This window comes from Thrips palmi, unplaced genomic scaffold (assembly GCF_012932325.1).
Source record: "Thrips palmi isolate BJ-2018 unplaced genomic scaffold, TpBJ-2018v1 HiC_scaffold_5, whole genome shotgun sequence".
NCBI lineage: Eukaryota > Metazoa > Arthropoda > Insecta > Thysanoptera > Thripidae > Thrips > Thrips palmi.
This window is the reverse complement of record NW_023144632.1, coordinates 17,671,861-17,687,894: the sequence shown is the minus strand read 5'-3', so window position 1 is coordinate 17,687,894 and position 16,034 is coordinate 17,671,861. Positions and strand designations below refer to the sequence as shown.

Sequence of the window (16,034 nt, the reverse complement as noted above, 5' to 3'; positions counted from 1 at the left end):
CGGCGGCTAAATACAAACATCTTTCCCAGCGGTTTCACTCGGAACTTATTTATTTTCGTTTCTTGTATCATCCAATGTGTCCCTATCTGAAACGTGAATTTTTAAAGCCAGCTGAAGCAAAGAATGGTGAGCAAAAGTCTGACCAATTTGATAGTTTACGTACGTTGTGGGTGGGACGATCAGGGGGCGGGGTACTCGCCAAGGGTGCGGGGGTGAGGGGGGTAGGTGGTGGTTGTTCTTCCAGCAGCGGTGGGAGCATGATCAACAATCCAAAATCAAAACATGTAATCATCAGGATCCTAGTCATGGATGGATTCAGTTATTTCTTTTGAGACATTTTATTGTTCGAAATGAGATCCATCTTGTCAGACACCCACAAATGCCTAGTGGTTCCCACCGCTGTCGAAAACTACGGCGAAAACTTTTCGTTCTTCTACCTTGAATATCATCATATTTTAGGTTCTTCGTTTAGGTCCTAATGAATCGAACTGCTTACACACTCATTGGTCCCAGTTTGAGGACATCAATGGCGTGGAAAGCCAAAAATGGGTAAGATTTACATGCACCTAACCTCCTTCACTGGTTTCTTGGTGTCTGCTTGCTGATGTTTACATCTGGTTTGTTGTTTTCATTTTTCATAGGAAGTGGCGGCGGACGTCGATTCTCATTTTGGTGCTCCTTTCTATTTTCTATTTGGAATTTCTTATATATTTCGTTCAAGCCTGGACCTGGCAGAGTCTGCACTGCCCCACCAATTCCAAATGTACTAGATTTCTGTTTGTTGCCGATCCTCAAATACTAGGGGAACTGGATGAACCTAACAGCATAACCATTTGGGATAACGATCGGTGAGTTGGGATTAGTGGCTTATTCATATTGCTCTGCGTGAGATGAAAGACTTATTTTGTATTCTTCTCTGATTTGCGACAGATACTTGCATCGTACATTCTTGTTGGCACTTTCTCACATTCAACCTGATGCGGTTGTATTCCTTGGAGACTTAATGGATGAAGGCAACCGAGCGAATGACTTCGAATTCCAGAGATATGTAGACCGATTCTTTAATATATTTCCATTGGAAAACGTCCCACAGGTAAGCATTCTTGTACCACTTTGCCAGGTATGGGATCTTTTAAGTATTTCATTTCACTTTTTTTACAACTTTTTTTGTGTTTCTAGAGCTTGTTTCTCCCAGGTGATAATGACATAGGTGGAGAGAATGGTGATCCTATTTTACCGTCTGTGGTATATCGATTTCGCCATATTTTTCACAAAACTAAAGAGCTGATTGTCAATTTGTGCCTAATTCTAAAGGTAAAGTGCCATTCCTTGAATCATTCTTTCACTACTGTACTTTTTTACTTTCCTCACTTTCTTCACTGCTTTCCAAAGGTAAATCCAGTGTTGGAGCCAATGCCCCGTCCAGATCCCAGTCACGTCACTTCAGAGAAGTTCATTCGAATCGGTGTCAGCCATTTTCCTCTGCTGGGCATGAGCACTCCTTTTACAGAGAAGGTAGAGTCTTTTCATTTGCTGTGACAACCACTTCCATTTTATAGAAGTCAAATGTGACTGCCATGTTTAAAGCAAAAGACTTATTCCTCTTAAGTAAGAGGAACACAGTAAGTAAGAGGAACACAGTACTGTGTTCTAAAAGTAATTTTGTCCCACTTTTTCACATATTCAGGTCCTTAAAGACTTCAAGCCTCATGTAATTTTCTCTGCTCATTCACATCTGTCACGTCTTCGAGGGCCCACAATGAAGAATCCATCACCATTAAATGATATGATTGGTCCAGTTCAGCTAGGCCAGGTGAACCAAACCAAAGACAAAGATTATGAAGATGGTTGGTCTGATGGTTCGTTCAATACAGTTCAAGAGATTGAGGTTCCGACTTGCTCTTACAGGATGGGCGTCTATAATATGGGATATGGTTATGCATTGTTTGGTAAGTACAGAAAGTATTACAATCTTCCTACTTATTTTAATGTCCAGAAGATTCACAGATGCATTGTTTACTTTCAGATGAAACAAGAAAGGAGCTTCAGTATGCGGTTCTTTGGCTACCAAATAGATTGATCCACCTAAAATTGTATCTGTACATGTCCTCTTGTTTCGGCCTTGTATTTCTCTTTTGGTTTATTTGTGCCTATGGAAGAGCACACCGTAGTTAATATTTTTCTTGTGGGTTTAAACTTATTTTTAAGTTCAACTCCTTAATGAAAAAATGTACCTGCCCTTTCTTAATGTGTTCTTAGGTAGATTCACATTTTTGCTACAGAGAAATATTACACTGTCTTCATGAGTGCTTGTATTGGCATTGACAATTTTAGTCAAGTATGCAAGCATGATGCAAGTTTCAGACTGATGTTAATAGGCTTCTGAAGATGTGATAATTTTGTATTTGTCCCCTTTCGTATTTTGAGAATCTTGCTTCCCATTATCCGTCCTATTTTATTGATAATGTTGTTAGATTTGTAATCTAAGTTAATCATGAGTTAGTAATTACTTTTGGTAACCACACAAACAGAAAGCTTAGCTTCACGTATGTACTTACAAAAATCCATCTGTGGCACGTTTTGGGCTACCCCTCCTGCAATATATTTTTTCAGCAGTACTTACATCTTCATGTTTATACTTTTTAAGAAGATTGAACAAAATATTACCAGTATATGCCCTAAGCACTCCTCACTCCTCCCCAATAGGCAGCAGTCTTAGCTATTTTCAGTATTATCCCCTTGCCATCAAAAGCTGCATTGTTGATTGTGAAACATATCTTTATTTTGCTATGTGCTGTGTTAAATGTCCTAGCATAGAAGTTTAATCCAATTATTTTTATCTGCAGTACTGTTTTTTATTGTAATTTTAATTGCCATGTGTACGTAGTTTGATAAGCTCCCATGTAGTTAAGCTTCCAGAAATTACCGGTAATTAAAGTCTTTGAAGAAAACAATAAGACAAGGTATATTATGATTCTTCCCAAACACTACTGAATTCTCGGGAATTCCCTCTCCAAGGGACCCTTGACCAGGGCAGGGAGCGGCAGGGTGGGTGGAGAGGGGAAGGCAAGGCGTTTATTTTGTTCGTCACCCCTCGGCATGGTGCTATGGGTGGGATGTGCTTAAGACCAAATTTTGTTGTCCTCGAAGGTTTCTGACTTTTCAAAATGTCCCTCCTCCCCTCCTTCGACTCCATGCCTCCTTCTCCGTCCCCTTCCCTTCCCAGAGACACCGGGGGTAGTGCATCTGGAAGGAATGAAAGACGCCAATGACGTAGCGCACGAGCAGAACTAAATTCTATTCTAGGTGGCGGTGGATGGATGGATGGCGCACGTTGTTTACATCATTCTATAGAGTGTTGTGTTATGAATTTGATTCTTGGTCTGTATTTGTGCCGTGTCAAGTGTTCGTACCTTCGAGATTACCAAAAACAAACTAAAGATTTCAATGGGGCATTTGCTCCGTGTGGGGGTCTTCCACCGTTTATCCAAGTTGCTTCTTAAATGGGGTCCAGCAGACAGTGCGAGACACATATACCACATTTCGAGATTTCTTTCATCTCAGAATTCAAACAATGAAGAAGATCCTAAAACTGAAAATAAAGTGACGTCTTTAACGTCTGTAGAAAGTCGATTTTACAAAGATTTAAGTAAATTTGAAAATGATAGCAAAATATCTTTACCTCGGTGAGTCTTCACATTGTTCGTCCAAATGATTGTTTTGCTGTCTATATTGATCTTACAGTTTTGAAGTTTACTTATATATTTGTTTTTATGTCAATAGATCTCCTGTTAAATCAGAAGACTTTGTAGCAGGTCCTCAAGATGATCCGGATACTTTTGGGACACTGGAGAAAACAAATCCTTATCTTGAGAATTTTAAGGAGGGTTCAGAAGACGATCAAAGAGAAGACGCTTATGTATCAGAGCTGCCAAATTATCTTCCTCAAAAAGAATATGTCAAAAGAATCAAAAAGCTCTTGGCGCAGAGACGTGTGAGTGATTATGCCTTCCCTGTGGTCCTCTATTACCTGTGCAAGAAACACCGAAAACTCAATATATTTTTACTATTGCAGTTTGCTGATGCTTTAGATGTACTGCAAGTAACTATGATAAAGCATGATCGGTTAAAACCATCATATTACATTTATGCACTCCTTATCAGTTATTGTGGGCAGACAGGCTATTCTAAAATGGCCTTCAAACTTTTTAATGATGTTAGTAGTTATTCAAAATGCTTTTAGTTGCCTTTTCAAAGATATAATATGTACCCGTTTACTGTATGATTTTCTGTGCTTACAGATGAAGAAAAGAGGTCTAAATGTGCCCGCAAGTATTTACACATCTCTTTTCAACTCTTTTTCAAACAGTCCTTACCCATCAGATGGTTTGAAACGAACCCGTCATTTATTTTCATCGATGATTGAGAAAGGCATTCCACCAAATGAAATCACTTGTCATGCTGTGATTAAAGGTTCGCAACATGCATATGTCTGAAAATGTGGGCACAATGTCGTAAATCTGGAACAAAACTTTTGCAATGACTTCAATTTTTCTTTCAGCTTTTGCTAAGTGTGAGTCATTGGAGGATGCTTTCAAAGTTGCTGACTACATGATGAGCAGGAAAATGGTTCTCACAGGTGCCACCATGAGCAACCTTCTTCTTGCCTGTAGAGCTGACAGGGAAGCAGGTTTCCGTCATGCTCTGTTAGTCTATAAAAAGATGGCCCAATATCAAATAAAGCCAGATCTTTACCATTTCAATATGTTCCTAAATTGTGTTCGAGACTGTGGTATTGGTGATCTTGACTCTACAGTGGACTTGTTTAAAATGCTTGGAGTGAAGGATGCTGATAAACTTACATCAGGAAATGTAATTCCCTTGTACTGTGATGACTGATCAGTAAAAGAAATAATTCAAAACTATTGCCTTCTTGGTGATGTTTTTAAAAATGTTTCTTTTAATAAAAGCTTTTTTTTTTTTCCAATTAGATCAATGTACCTCAGCTGGATACTGGCTATGCTTGGGAAGAGAGTGAATCAGTTTCAGCTGAAACTGCTGCTGGAACAAGCAAGGAGCCTGTAACACAATTGGTATGTTCTCAAAGACATAATGAAAATTTTATGAAATAACCCATGACAAGGCTTTTTCATCTGTGTGTTCTCTGTCCACAGCCATTATCCTCTGAAAGTAATTCTCCAATTAATTTGCAACCAAATCTCTTTGCAAGGGAACCTACCCTTGGGTGTTTAGTGAGCATCACTGAGATAGCTACATGCCAAGACAGGTAGTGAGTGAAGTCATTTGGTGAAGAAGTGGGTACAAATTGTAATTTTTTTCTCTTTTTTTTTTTCAGGCTTTTTCTTCTGGGGGGTGTTGAAGGATTTCTTTCAGAAATGGCCAGTCATAATCTTAAACCTGATATTAGAACTGCAAACATCTTGCTTGATTGTAGCCCAGAATCATGTGTTGCAGAGCAGGTAAGTATTGTGTTGTTGTAGTCTTCAGTCTTAGTGATAATTAGCTGGAAAGATAATTGATTAAGTTTTGTCTCTGATCAGCACTTGCTTAAGATCATTTCCAAACTTGAACTGACACCGGACTTGATATTCTTCAACTCATTGATACTGCGTAGAATTAGAAGGCAACAGTATTCTGAAGCAAAGGTTGGCCCCATCTGTTGTTGCTGGTCTGTTCTAATGAGAAAATATACTAATTTTCTGATACTTTTGGTTTTATAGGATGTCTTGACCATGATTGCACACTATGGTTTACTGCCAGATATGCAAACTTACACAAATCTTGCAATGACATGTCGAAGCAGAAAAGATGGTTATGAGCTACTCCAATCACTGGATGCTTCAGGTCTCAGGTAAGTTAGATTTACACATTTGATAAAGAGGAACTACGCAATAAACTTTTTACCAATTCCATTCCTGATAAAATTACAGGCCAGGTATAGAATTCATGACTGCAATGATGGGATGTGCCACCATATGTAATGACCTGAAATATGTCAAACTCGTCCTAGATGTCATTGAGTATGAAGAAATGGCAGTCAACTCAAGATTTTTGAAGAAAATCGATTCGTTTTATGAGAAATGTCAAAATATTCTCAGGGTTGGTATAGTGTGGTTTACTCTCTAGCAGTGTATTGATTAAGCTTAATGCAGTAACATTTTTTGTCAGATGCGCCCAGCAAAATTTGCACCCAAGACTCTAGATGAAATGAAAAGATTTTGTAAAACGTATCCCAAATGGAAAGATGAAGTCAAAATTGAGACTCCATACCATCCATGGCAACAATTTCGAGAAAAGTACCCTTCAGAAACAGAAGCTGACACAACATATCTGGAAAAATATGTGGAACCTAATGCTTTGAAGCACAAATTTCCACGTCTTGGTCCAACAGCTTCACCCGTTACCCGAAAGGCCAAATTAAAAAAATTAAGAGATGAGAATCCTGATATGTTCCAGCGCAAGGGTGCAGCCAAGAAAATACTAAGTCAATTGCAAGGTTTTGAATCTGTTGTAATCGAGGGAGATTCAACCAAAAATTAGTTTATTTGAAAGAAATAATAAATGATGATAATTTAGTATGATCTTTAATATGAAGTATTATAACATGATTTGTTATGGCATGTTACACCTGAATATTGTGCAGTTTACGGTTGAGCTCTTCAAATTTCAGCACTTTGCGGATAAAGAAGTCCCCATAGCGATGAGCCACTTTGGTATCAGCAATGTGGATCATGTCATTGTCAATGTAGAAATCAAGCTGTCAAAACAAAAAGGCATTATTGAGTGAGAGGTAGTGAGACGTTACACATATGATTTAACTTAACGCTTGGACGCTTAACTCACCTCTGAACCAGACTGGAACTTGCCATCCAGCCCAGAGGCCCCCTTACTCCACACTACATTCTTCATTTTGTGCTTGAAGCACAGCAAGTGTATGCCCAGTGCAGCCATCTCCTTGTGGAGATCCGTCTTTGAGTTGTCACCAGATCGCTGACTTTGGCTCATGAATGTTGCCAACTTTGATAGAGGCAAAGTGGTGTACAGCTTGAGGTAACTAAAAACATAACAGAGTTTCCAGGAGTTAAGGCAACACACATTTTTCTCCTCGTTCAAGATCAGATGAAACATCTTAACAAACCTTCTGATGGTGGGGAGCATTTTCTGCTGCTTCACCTCATCCATGAAGACCTGCGTCTGATGCTTCATGGCATCTTTCATGTAATCTTCTTGAGGGGCATCTGCTGGAGGAGGCGATGGCAGCAAGAATTTGGGGCATGCAAATGTAAAGCACTGTTCAAACTCTTGCAAATCACCGTACTGCATTTTGTACATTTTCTCAGTGTAATTCTTCTCCCTCAACACTTGCTGAATGGACTCATCAACACACTGTGGATGCAACACCAAACAGATAGCTAACAGGTGGTACATTTGATCAGTTTGTTTGTTAATCTGCAAATTTAAAGAAAATTTTAGATGAGTTCATAAGACAGCCCTTTTAAAATACCTTGAGCATCAAACAGAATATTTACTCACCTGATCATTTTGATACGTTCTTGTTGCAAAGAGTTGCTTAGTTCGTTGGACGTACAGCAGAATAGAGCTGAATGTGCGAATGGCGTCTGCATACCTGCGCATCATCATGTACGCAAAGCCAACATAGTATGACATTGAAATCTGGCAAGCTGGAACTTGCGAGTACTGACTCTGAAACAAATAATAATAGAAAGGGTAAGAAAAGTAGAGGCAGCATTTATTCACAGTAATCATTTGAAATACTTACCTTTTTGTTCAATTCAATGTTCTCCAAAACTTTGATGGCTTGGTAGTAGTCGCCAAGGAGGGAATGCAATCGCAGGAGACCCACCAGACTGTAGTAGCCAAGCATCTTGTACAAAGAATGACGGCCAAATTTGCCTGCTACTGAGTCTGGGTCACCGCCACTTGCATAAACCTGATCATGATTAAAACAAGATAACATGGTATAAACAACACTATGGGGGAAAATGGATTATCAACTTTATCATTTCAAGGCCTTTGAGAGTTTTTCCACCTACCTCCAACTGTGCCTTGATGTTGCTTTTATCAACCAAAGAATGTAAAACATTCAAAACACAAAGTACGTTCCACACTTTGTTGTTCTCATTCACCACATGCAGATCTGCCTCTGGAATCTTGTTCAGTCTAGCTCTGTACTGAGAGTATGACTGGAACTGGTAGACAAACTCATCAACCAGTTCCCAAAGCCACTGATCAGGCAGTTCAAGAGGGACAGGCTCATCAGCACCTGTAAAAAACATTTCAGTCAAGTAACATTATTATGGTAGTTTTAAATCAAATAAATAACATTACACTAAATTTTCAACTTACTCAGAATGTAGTTGAAGAGGTTACAGTAATTGTAAAATGAGGCCAACCTCTGATCAATGTTGGGTGTGCCCTGAGCATAGATGTGCCTGAAGTAGAGTTCTTGATATAAAATCAGGAAAACCTGCACACAGAATGAAGAGAGACAAAATGTCAAAAAACCTTACAAACAGAATAAGAATATGCAGCAGCATTCTTTTATTTGATGCTCCTACTTACACTGTCACTTTCCACAAAGTCTGAAATGTCATTTGCGTTGGGCCATGAGCATTGACTGAAATACTGCTCTGTAAGCTTAGGGAACCTAAAAAGTAACATGGAAGTGTTAAAAACATTAAGAAATATAAAAAGAAACAAATAATTATAATTTAAAATAAATGACAACTTACGTGTTTTCATAAAGATTCTGGATTTCAAAAATAAGACCATCGTTGATAACGTTTCTGAAGTACACCAAGAATTTCTTTACAACATCAGGAACTTTATACATCTGCTCGTACTTGAGATCAGCACTTGGATCACCAGTGTGTGGTTCATACTCTCCGTACCGCCCACCATAGTCGTCATAATCCTGAAAATTAAAACATTTCGGTAAGAATGCATGATGGTTGGAAAACGAAATTTTGTGAGTAAAAAGGGAACCAGCATCGTAAGATCAACTGAAGAGCGTTAAGTGTTTCATTGAAAGATGAAGTGCTATGAACAAATGAACCAACATGACAGTATATTTAATTAATGAAAACCAAGCTTAGACGAATGATTTATTGAATGCTTATCTGGTAAGAAATAAAAGAAATAGAACAGCACACTGCCCGTTCAATACCGAAAAACCTAAAAATCCACGAAATCTAAACAAAATATGGTGCAGCCGAGACCGCAAAGAAGAGGTTAATCGACTTTCCCCCCGGCACTGGTATCAATAAAGCTGGTTACTTACATCCCCATAGTCGTTGTACATGGCGAAGTCTGTGGTGCGATGACTGACAGAAACTACAAGTAATTACGGTGAATAATAACTAAGTAATTCTTCAAATTTGGCCGTGCATGCGTCGGCGACGTGTTTCGACTATTTTCTTCGACAGCGACAAGGACAAGGCAGAAATGCTAGGAGCGGCACATGGCCCGGTGGCGCCCTCTATCCGCGTCTGACAGGGAGAACAACAAGAATAAGAACAGCCGACGCATCAACATTTGTCTTTATTTTCTATTTTCTTGTGAACATTTGGCACATATTCCCTGTTTGTCCATGAAGAAGGTCACGCAAACAATGGCGAAGAGCAACAATTTTGACAAAATGCGAGCAACCTACTTGGTTAGTCACGACTTTTGATCCTCTACGCTTCCCTTCTCTTTGCCGAGCTCGTTTCCAACTGGAGTTCGTTACCTGCATCAGTTCACTCGCCGGGCTTCCCACCTGATTCTCTTCCACTTTTTCTACTGTAACTATTTGTTTTGGAGTCCCGAGCCGCCCTCTCTCACATTCATTCTTAGCCTTGCTATGTTAATTGTCTATGTAAACCCTTTGTTTGTATAACCCGGTACCTCTTCTCTGTCTCCCAGGATGCTCTTAAACTAAGTTTCAATAAACAAGATGTCGATATTCTCATCAAGAAGTTTAACTTGTTTTCTGCTGAGTAAGTAAAGACAGACGCGTGTAAACAATCTCTAAGTTTGTGGGTGGTCATTAACAACAACTTTCATTATTTGCAGAGACGCTGATAAAAAATCGGCACTTGATCAGGTTTTACGAGATTATCTTCTTGAGCTATTATCACCATCAAAGAGGACTGCAGGCAATGTTACCGTCTGGGAACAGTACATTTCCTTTTGCATTTTAGCTTGCAAACAATCTCTATGTTCTCCCACCATGCCTGTCGTGCTACTGGGAGATGTCTTCGATGCCCTTACTCTTCAACAATGTGAATGCCTCTTCGCTTATGTTGAAGAAAATGTGACTATGTGGAAGGAGGAGCTCTTTTTCACCCCATGCAAGAATAATCTACTTAGAATGTGCAATGGTATGCTGAAAGTATTTTCTGATCGTATGTGTCTTTAGTCTTCCAAGTTCAGTTGCTGTATAACTCAAGTCCTGATTTATGCAACTCAGATCTACTTCGTCGTTTGTCCAGATCACAGAACACTGTGTTTTGTGGACGCATTCTCCTCTTTCTTGCCAAATTTTTCCCTTTCTCAGAACGTTCTGGTAAGTCGCTCACACCTGCAATACGCTTACTGTCTGTTTGCTCATAAGTCATTCTAATCTGAACTGTATTTTTTTTTATGCATTGGCTCTCAGGGTTGAATGTGGTTAGTGAATTTAATCTTGAGAATATTACTCAATATGGTACAGAGGACGAAGGAACTAAAGAACTTCTAGGTGAGGAGGACAATGACCAAGAAGAGGCAGACAAAGCAGACATGAGGTACATAGTTTTCCTCTGATACATTTTTACTAGGTATAAATTTTATCTAAACTTCATCTGTATTATTATCCTATTTTGTCTTTTTCTGTGTAGGATTACAATTGACTACAATCTATACAGCAAATTCTGGTCACTGCAGGATTTCTTCCGTAATCCCAACCAGTGTTATGACAGAGTCCACTGGAAAACTTTCTCCTCTGTATGTGATACCTGTAAAATATGCTTGTGATATTTTTGCATTTTATGCTTGCTGACATTGTCTGTGCCTTTCAGCATGCAAACAGTGTTTTATCAGCATTTAGTAGTTTCAAACTTGATGATATAGCAGACAGCAAAAAATTGAAACTGGATGTGTCATTTGGAAGAGAATCTAACTCGGAAATGGATGTTGATGAGGGAAGTGCACCTTCAGGTCAAGCATTTTTTGCCAAGTACCTCACAAATCAAAAGCTCCTGGAGCTACAATTAAGTGACTCAAATTTTCGGCGTTGTGTTTTACTGCAGTTTCTTATTTTGTTTCAATACCTCGACTCTCAAGTCAAGTTCAAGCCGTAAGTCTGGATTTACTTCAATTAAGATCTATCTTAAGTGCTGATTATAGTTCTATCATGTTGTTAAATTCACTAATTTACCTTTTATTGGTTCAAGGGATACCTTTGAGCTGAAGCAAGACCAGCTAGAATGGGTTAAGGAAACAACAGAATTAATATGTAGGCTGATGAAAGAGACCCCTCCAGATGGCCCAAGTTTTCTTGCAGCTGTCACACACATACTCAAGGTATTTCCTCACAATTATATGTTTGTGTTTAAAGATGTGATGCAAGTATTTCTTTACTCACTGTGATCTTTCTGTGTTTTTTCTTTATTGAAGCGTGAAGAACAATGGAGTAATTGGAAAAATGAAGGCTGCAAAGAGTTTCAAACACCGGGAGGGAAGCGGAAGCTCACAGAAGATAATAATGAAGCTCCTGAAGGAAAGAAACCAATAAAAATGAAGAGGAGAGGAAGGCCCCTTGGAGAATTGACCAAAGACTCTTTAAACCATGGGAGGACTTTAATGGGGAAGTCAGTATTTTTTTTTGGGATGTGTGGGTTGTATCTATACAACCTTGTTTTATTATTTGTTCAGAACAGCCTCTGATTGATGTACATGATTTACCAGCTCGGAGCTTACAAAATTATGGAATGTATGCCCAGACAACCTCGAAGCATGCAGAGGTAGAGACAGAGACTTCCTCCCCTCATTAGATACTTATTTTGAAGAAGCTATTGAACAAACCGATCCCAGTGCTATGGTAGAAGATAGTTACAAGTAAGTTTTCATTTCGCATGCATTTTTATATCTTCTGATTTTAAGAAGTGCTGGTAACTGGTTGTACTTCCATTGCAGAAAGACCAATGATGGCAACTTTGGATGGCGTGCATTGCGCCTTCTTGCTCGCAGAAGTCCACACTTTTTCACCCTCAGCAGTAACAATATAACCAAACTGCCAGAGTATTTAGAGACAATGATTAAGAAAATAGCTAAGGATAGACCTTCAGCAGGAGCAGTGAGTAAATGTGTCACATTCTTTTTAGGGAGTGGGAACGTTTAAAATTTCATTTGTAGCAGAACTCTCAAGTATGTTAGTGGTTTTGTTTTCTTTGGATATGGTTTGGTGGCTTCCTAAATGAGAGTGGGTCAGCCCACCGCATGCTTTTTATATACAACTTACAACAAACTGTTTTGATTTCTTCCAACAGGGCATGACTCAAGAGGAGAAACAAGAGGTCCTTGAAGGGCAGGCCGAGGAGAATGGGGCGGAAAATGATCAGGAGGAGGATGAACTTCTGAAAGAAGAAGAATCTAAAGATGATGAATCCAAAGATGAAGAAAGTAAAGACGGTATGTCAATCATCATTAAACTCTTCCTGGAAGATAAATTGTTTCTAAAATTGTTGGTTTTTGCTACACGCACAGATGAAGCAGAAGATAAGAGACCCCTAACTTTCAATGAAGAAATGTTGGATGCACTTGCAACATGTGTTGCACCAGTGTGGCTCAAAATTGCTGTTAAATTGGGGTATAAAAAAGAAGAGGTATGAAGTCATCTTTTATTTCTCCCACAAAGTTAATCTTAGGTAGAATTTTTTAACATTGCATTTCTTGCTGTTTTACTACAACTGTTTCTTGTGTCATTTTTCTTTTAGCTTAGTGACATTACTGCTGAAGATACTGATGATGCAACAAAGGCAAGAAAGTGGTTACAATTTTATGTTGAAACTGATGAGGATGCCAGCCCAGAAAACTTCGCCTACACCTTGGAAGGAATGGGTCTCACTGAAGCTGTTACAATAATAAATGAAATGGTGTAATGATTACACCTGCAATGTGCTGAAAGTCTCTATTGAGTGCTCCTTTTTTTTTTACGCATGTACCTAAAGTGAAAGTATTTGTCTAGTAATAATAAATATAGCAATATCGAAATGTGCAGCAAACTTTTTCCCTTTTAATCACTTTAATCCCTTTGTCTGTGTGATCATCATATCTCACATTCAGTCTATGACCTATGTTTGTGTTCAATGAATCAGTGAATTGATTTCTCTGTCTGTGATGGCTGGGCTTAATAAATAAGTTAATTGACTGTCTACCTTGCGGCTGCTGGGTCAGTGATTTGGTTCTGGAACCTTGGAAAAATGTACTAACGACAGCAGTGGTGTAAATTATATTTCAAAACTAAACTTAAAATCAAACATCAACTTCAGAAATATTTTGAGACTTGATTGATGACTTCAAAAGTGTGGGTCAATGACAGGCTTGGCAAACCAGTGTGCAAACTCCTGTCAAAACCAATCATTATTCCTCTTGACCAGGAATGACTATTCGCTCGAAGCCACGGTGTAACTGAAAATTTAGGTACTACATTCGCCCTGCGAATGGATGCAGCTTTGCTGCTCTGCCTACAAGCGTGGGGGGGGTAAAGACAGTGGTCCGTCCGACTCGGTAGGCAACAAACTGGCGCGGTCGAAGGGGGAGGCTGAAGGGGCGATCGCACTCCCCCTGTGAGATTCCCAAAACGCCTGACAGAAGGCAACCAGCAGGCAAAATAAACACAATCGCCGGCAATCCTACAGTCCCTACAGGTCTCCCCCCTGGGGGGCACTGCCGCCTGACCAGCGGCGGTGTCGAGCACACAAAGCAATTAACAGCGAAAGAGAAAACAAGCAATGTGCCCCCACGACCTGCCACCTCGTCGTGGTCAGGGGGCCCAGTACCAAGGCTTGCGCAAGCCCTGGGAAGCCAAGCGCAGGTCAAACAGACGGAACCTAGGCCCCTGCCATCTTCGTGCAGGGGCCGGCTTGCTTTCATGCAAGTGTTCTTTGAGCTTGTCTCTTTGGAGGTTACAAGGAGAGCCGTGATTCAAGGACGTGCTCCAAGAAGGCGTCTCTCAGGACGGACGCACAGAAAGGCCGTACGGCAGCAAACGAAGAAGGTGCCGTGGACCAGGGAAGAGGCCTGTAGAGCACCAAAACCCAGAGGTCCGGAAAGCGGTAAGATGAAGACGACAGTGTATCAGATGGACGAAGCCAAGGGATAAGACCATAAATAACAGATTGCAAAGAAATCCTGAAGGATGGGGAAACAAAGAGCTAACAGATTCCTGGCGAGGAATCGGGTAGGCTAAAGTGCGACGGCACAGGAGAAACCATTTTCGAAGCAGACGAAGAATCAGAGAAGCAAATCAAATGACAGGGTTTTTTAGTGGCGGTGAAATTCCCCACACTACCCAAAGGCAATAATCCAAGGATTGCACTGGGTGCCTACCCGAGCGGATGAACAAAATAACTGAGACCGCGTGGACAAAAGAAACCACCTGGGATGGTTCCCAGGAGAACCGCAACCAGTCGGCAAGGGTTTTTCCCTGCGAGCTCAAACAAAACGATCACTTTTCATTCCTGGAGAACAAAAACGAACCAGTGGCACACAAAAGCAGGGGGCCAGGACCCATAAAACGAACCAAGATAACGAGACCCAAAGGGGGATAGACCAGACGGTATACATCACCCCTTAAAACGAACCTAAATGAGCAAAAAGTCCCTACAGGTCTGTAGGGAAAAAGTTGCTACTCCCCTCTTTCCTAGCCTATGACACTAAACTAAACTTAGATCTCCAAGAGAACTGCGATACACAAAGAGAGGGGAATTTCTACGAGTAAACTTGGTGCAGAGGGGGCTCAGGAAGGGGTGACTTTCAAGAAGTGTACCAGGTGTTTCAGAAACCCCGTAGAAGTTTGAAGGTATGCAACCCGCTCGCCGTCGTGCGGGCGGGCTTGCCTACGCGCTGGTCGGCGGGCGCCGGAGCGATCATGGGTTGCCACTCGTCCGTCCACTTGTGCAGCTGGGTGACGTCCCCCTTCCCCTCGCCGCTCCGGTTGCGCTCGGCTGGCCCGGTCTACTGTCACAGGTGGCATGTCGCGAACCGCCGATCGGCGAATGTTTGCGAATTAAGCGACATCTTTCTAGATGGTTTGATTGGCGGCCGATAGACGACGCTAGCGCAAGGGGGGCTGACTCCTATAATACTTCGTACACAGCCCTATAATACTTGTACAATACCTATAATACTATAATCCATAATACCAAAAAATGCCGCACGTTTAGTGCAGTTCCGGTTTTAAAATGAGAAAATTTTGTAAAATTGTGGTGAATAAGCGTTCAGCGATTCCCAGACGAAACGTTAAAGTAGGAAAATGGCGCTAAGACTGATGACTAGGTGCTGAGGCTCTTAAAGATGCGCGGTAGTATTTTGAGTCTCAGAGCGCAAGCCGGAATCCGTGATTTCAACTAACTTCCGTATTTTGTAAACCCTTGGTACACGAAAAAACACTTAAAACGACACAATTATCCAAATATAATATTCGGAATAATACCTATAATACTCTATAATGCCTATAATATATAATACTTCGTACACGGTTCGGGAGAGTCAGCCCCCCTTGCGCTAGCGCCACCTGTGACCTTGGAGGTGACAGTTGACCGGGGCAGCCGAGCGCAACCGGAGCGGCGAGGGGAAGGGGGACGTCACCCAGTGGACGAGCGGCAACCCGTGATCGCTCCGGCGGCGCCCGCCGACCAGCGCGTAGGCAAGCCCGCCCGCACGACGGCGAGCGGGTTGCATACCTTCAAACTTATACGGGGTTTCTGAAACACTTGGGACGTCTTTCTTTCCAACAAAAATACACGGTG

At 40.8% G+C, this 16,034-nt stretch overlaps 4 protein-coding genes across 5 annotated transcripts; 3 read left to right on the top strand and 1 right to left on the bottom strand.

Moving 5' to 3' along the window:
* Window positions 1-210: 210 nt before the first annotated feature.
* Window positions 211-2,957, top strand: LOC117651091 (cell division control protein 1). The gene is made up of 7 exons (XM_034394837.1): window positions 211-549; window positions 642-848; window positions 931-1,093; window positions 1,180-1,314; window positions 1,393-1,515; window positions 1,688-1,949; window positions 2,027-2,957. Exons 1-7 carry the CDS (start codon window positions 479-481, stop codon window positions 2,173-2,175), a joined length of 1,110 nt encoding a protein of 369 aa, XP_034250728.1. The 5' UTR covers window positions 211-478; the 3' UTR covers window positions 2,176-2,957.
* Window positions 2,958-3,292: 335 nt separating this feature from the next.
* Window positions 3,293-6,609, top strand: LOC117651079 (pentatricopeptide repeat-containing protein 1, mitochondrial). The gene is made up of 12 exons (XM_034394822.1): window positions 3,293-3,686; window positions 3,784-3,994; window positions 4,076-4,216; window positions 4,302-4,473; window positions 4,562-4,872; window positions 4,992-5,093; window positions 5,175-5,287; window positions 5,357-5,480; window positions 5,562-5,666; window positions 5,742-5,872; window positions 5,952-6,120; window positions 6,190-6,609. Exons 1-12 carry the CDS (start codon window positions 3,448-3,450, stop codon window positions 6,559-6,561), a joined length of 2,190 nt encoding a protein of 729 aa, XP_034250713.1. The 5' UTR covers window positions 3,293-3,447; the 3' UTR covers window positions 6,562-6,609.
* On the bottom strand, window positions 6,587-9,343 carry LOC117651082 (eukaryotic translation initiation factor 3 subunit L). Its single transcript, XM_034394825.1, has 10 exons — window positions 9,323-9,343; window positions 8,775-8,956; window positions 8,605-8,689; window positions 8,389-8,509; window positions 8,076-8,305; window positions 7,802-7,972; window positions 7,555-7,725; window positions 7,160-7,470; window positions 6,865-7,075; window positions 6,587-6,778 (listed from the first exon to the last, which is right to left on the bottom strand). The coding sequence occupies exons 1-10, from the start codon at window positions 9,341-9,343 to the stop codon at window positions 6,644-6,646; spliced, it is 1,638 nt and encodes a 545-aa protein (XP_034250716.1). The 3' UTR covers window positions 6,587-6,643.
* Window positions 9,302-13,286, top strand: LOC117651078 (THO complex subunit 1). 2 transcript variants are annotated; one of them, XM_034394819.1, is made up of 14 exons: window positions 9,302-9,697; window positions 9,946-10,019; window positions 10,096-10,403; window positions 10,493-10,588; window positions 10,682-10,808; window positions 10,902-11,007; window positions 11,082-11,359; window positions 11,457-11,586; window positions 11,680-11,873; window positions 11,971-12,120; window positions 12,199-12,358; window positions 12,552-12,693; window positions 12,769-12,887; window positions 12,999-13,286. In XM_034394819.1, the coding sequence occupies exons 1-14, from the start codon at window positions 9,503-9,505 to the stop codon at window positions 13,161-13,163; spliced, it is 2,244 nt and encodes a 747-aa protein (XP_034250710.1). In that variant the 5' UTR covers window positions 9,302-9,502; the 3' UTR covers window positions 13,164-13,286. The 2 variants fall into 2 exon arrangements, with proteins under 2 accessions (XP_034250710.1, XP_034250711.1); XM_034394820.1 differs by lacking the exon at window positions 9,302-9,697 and adding an exon at window positions 9,706-9,824.
* The last annotated feature ends 2,748 nt before the right edge of the window (window positions 13,287-16,034 follow it).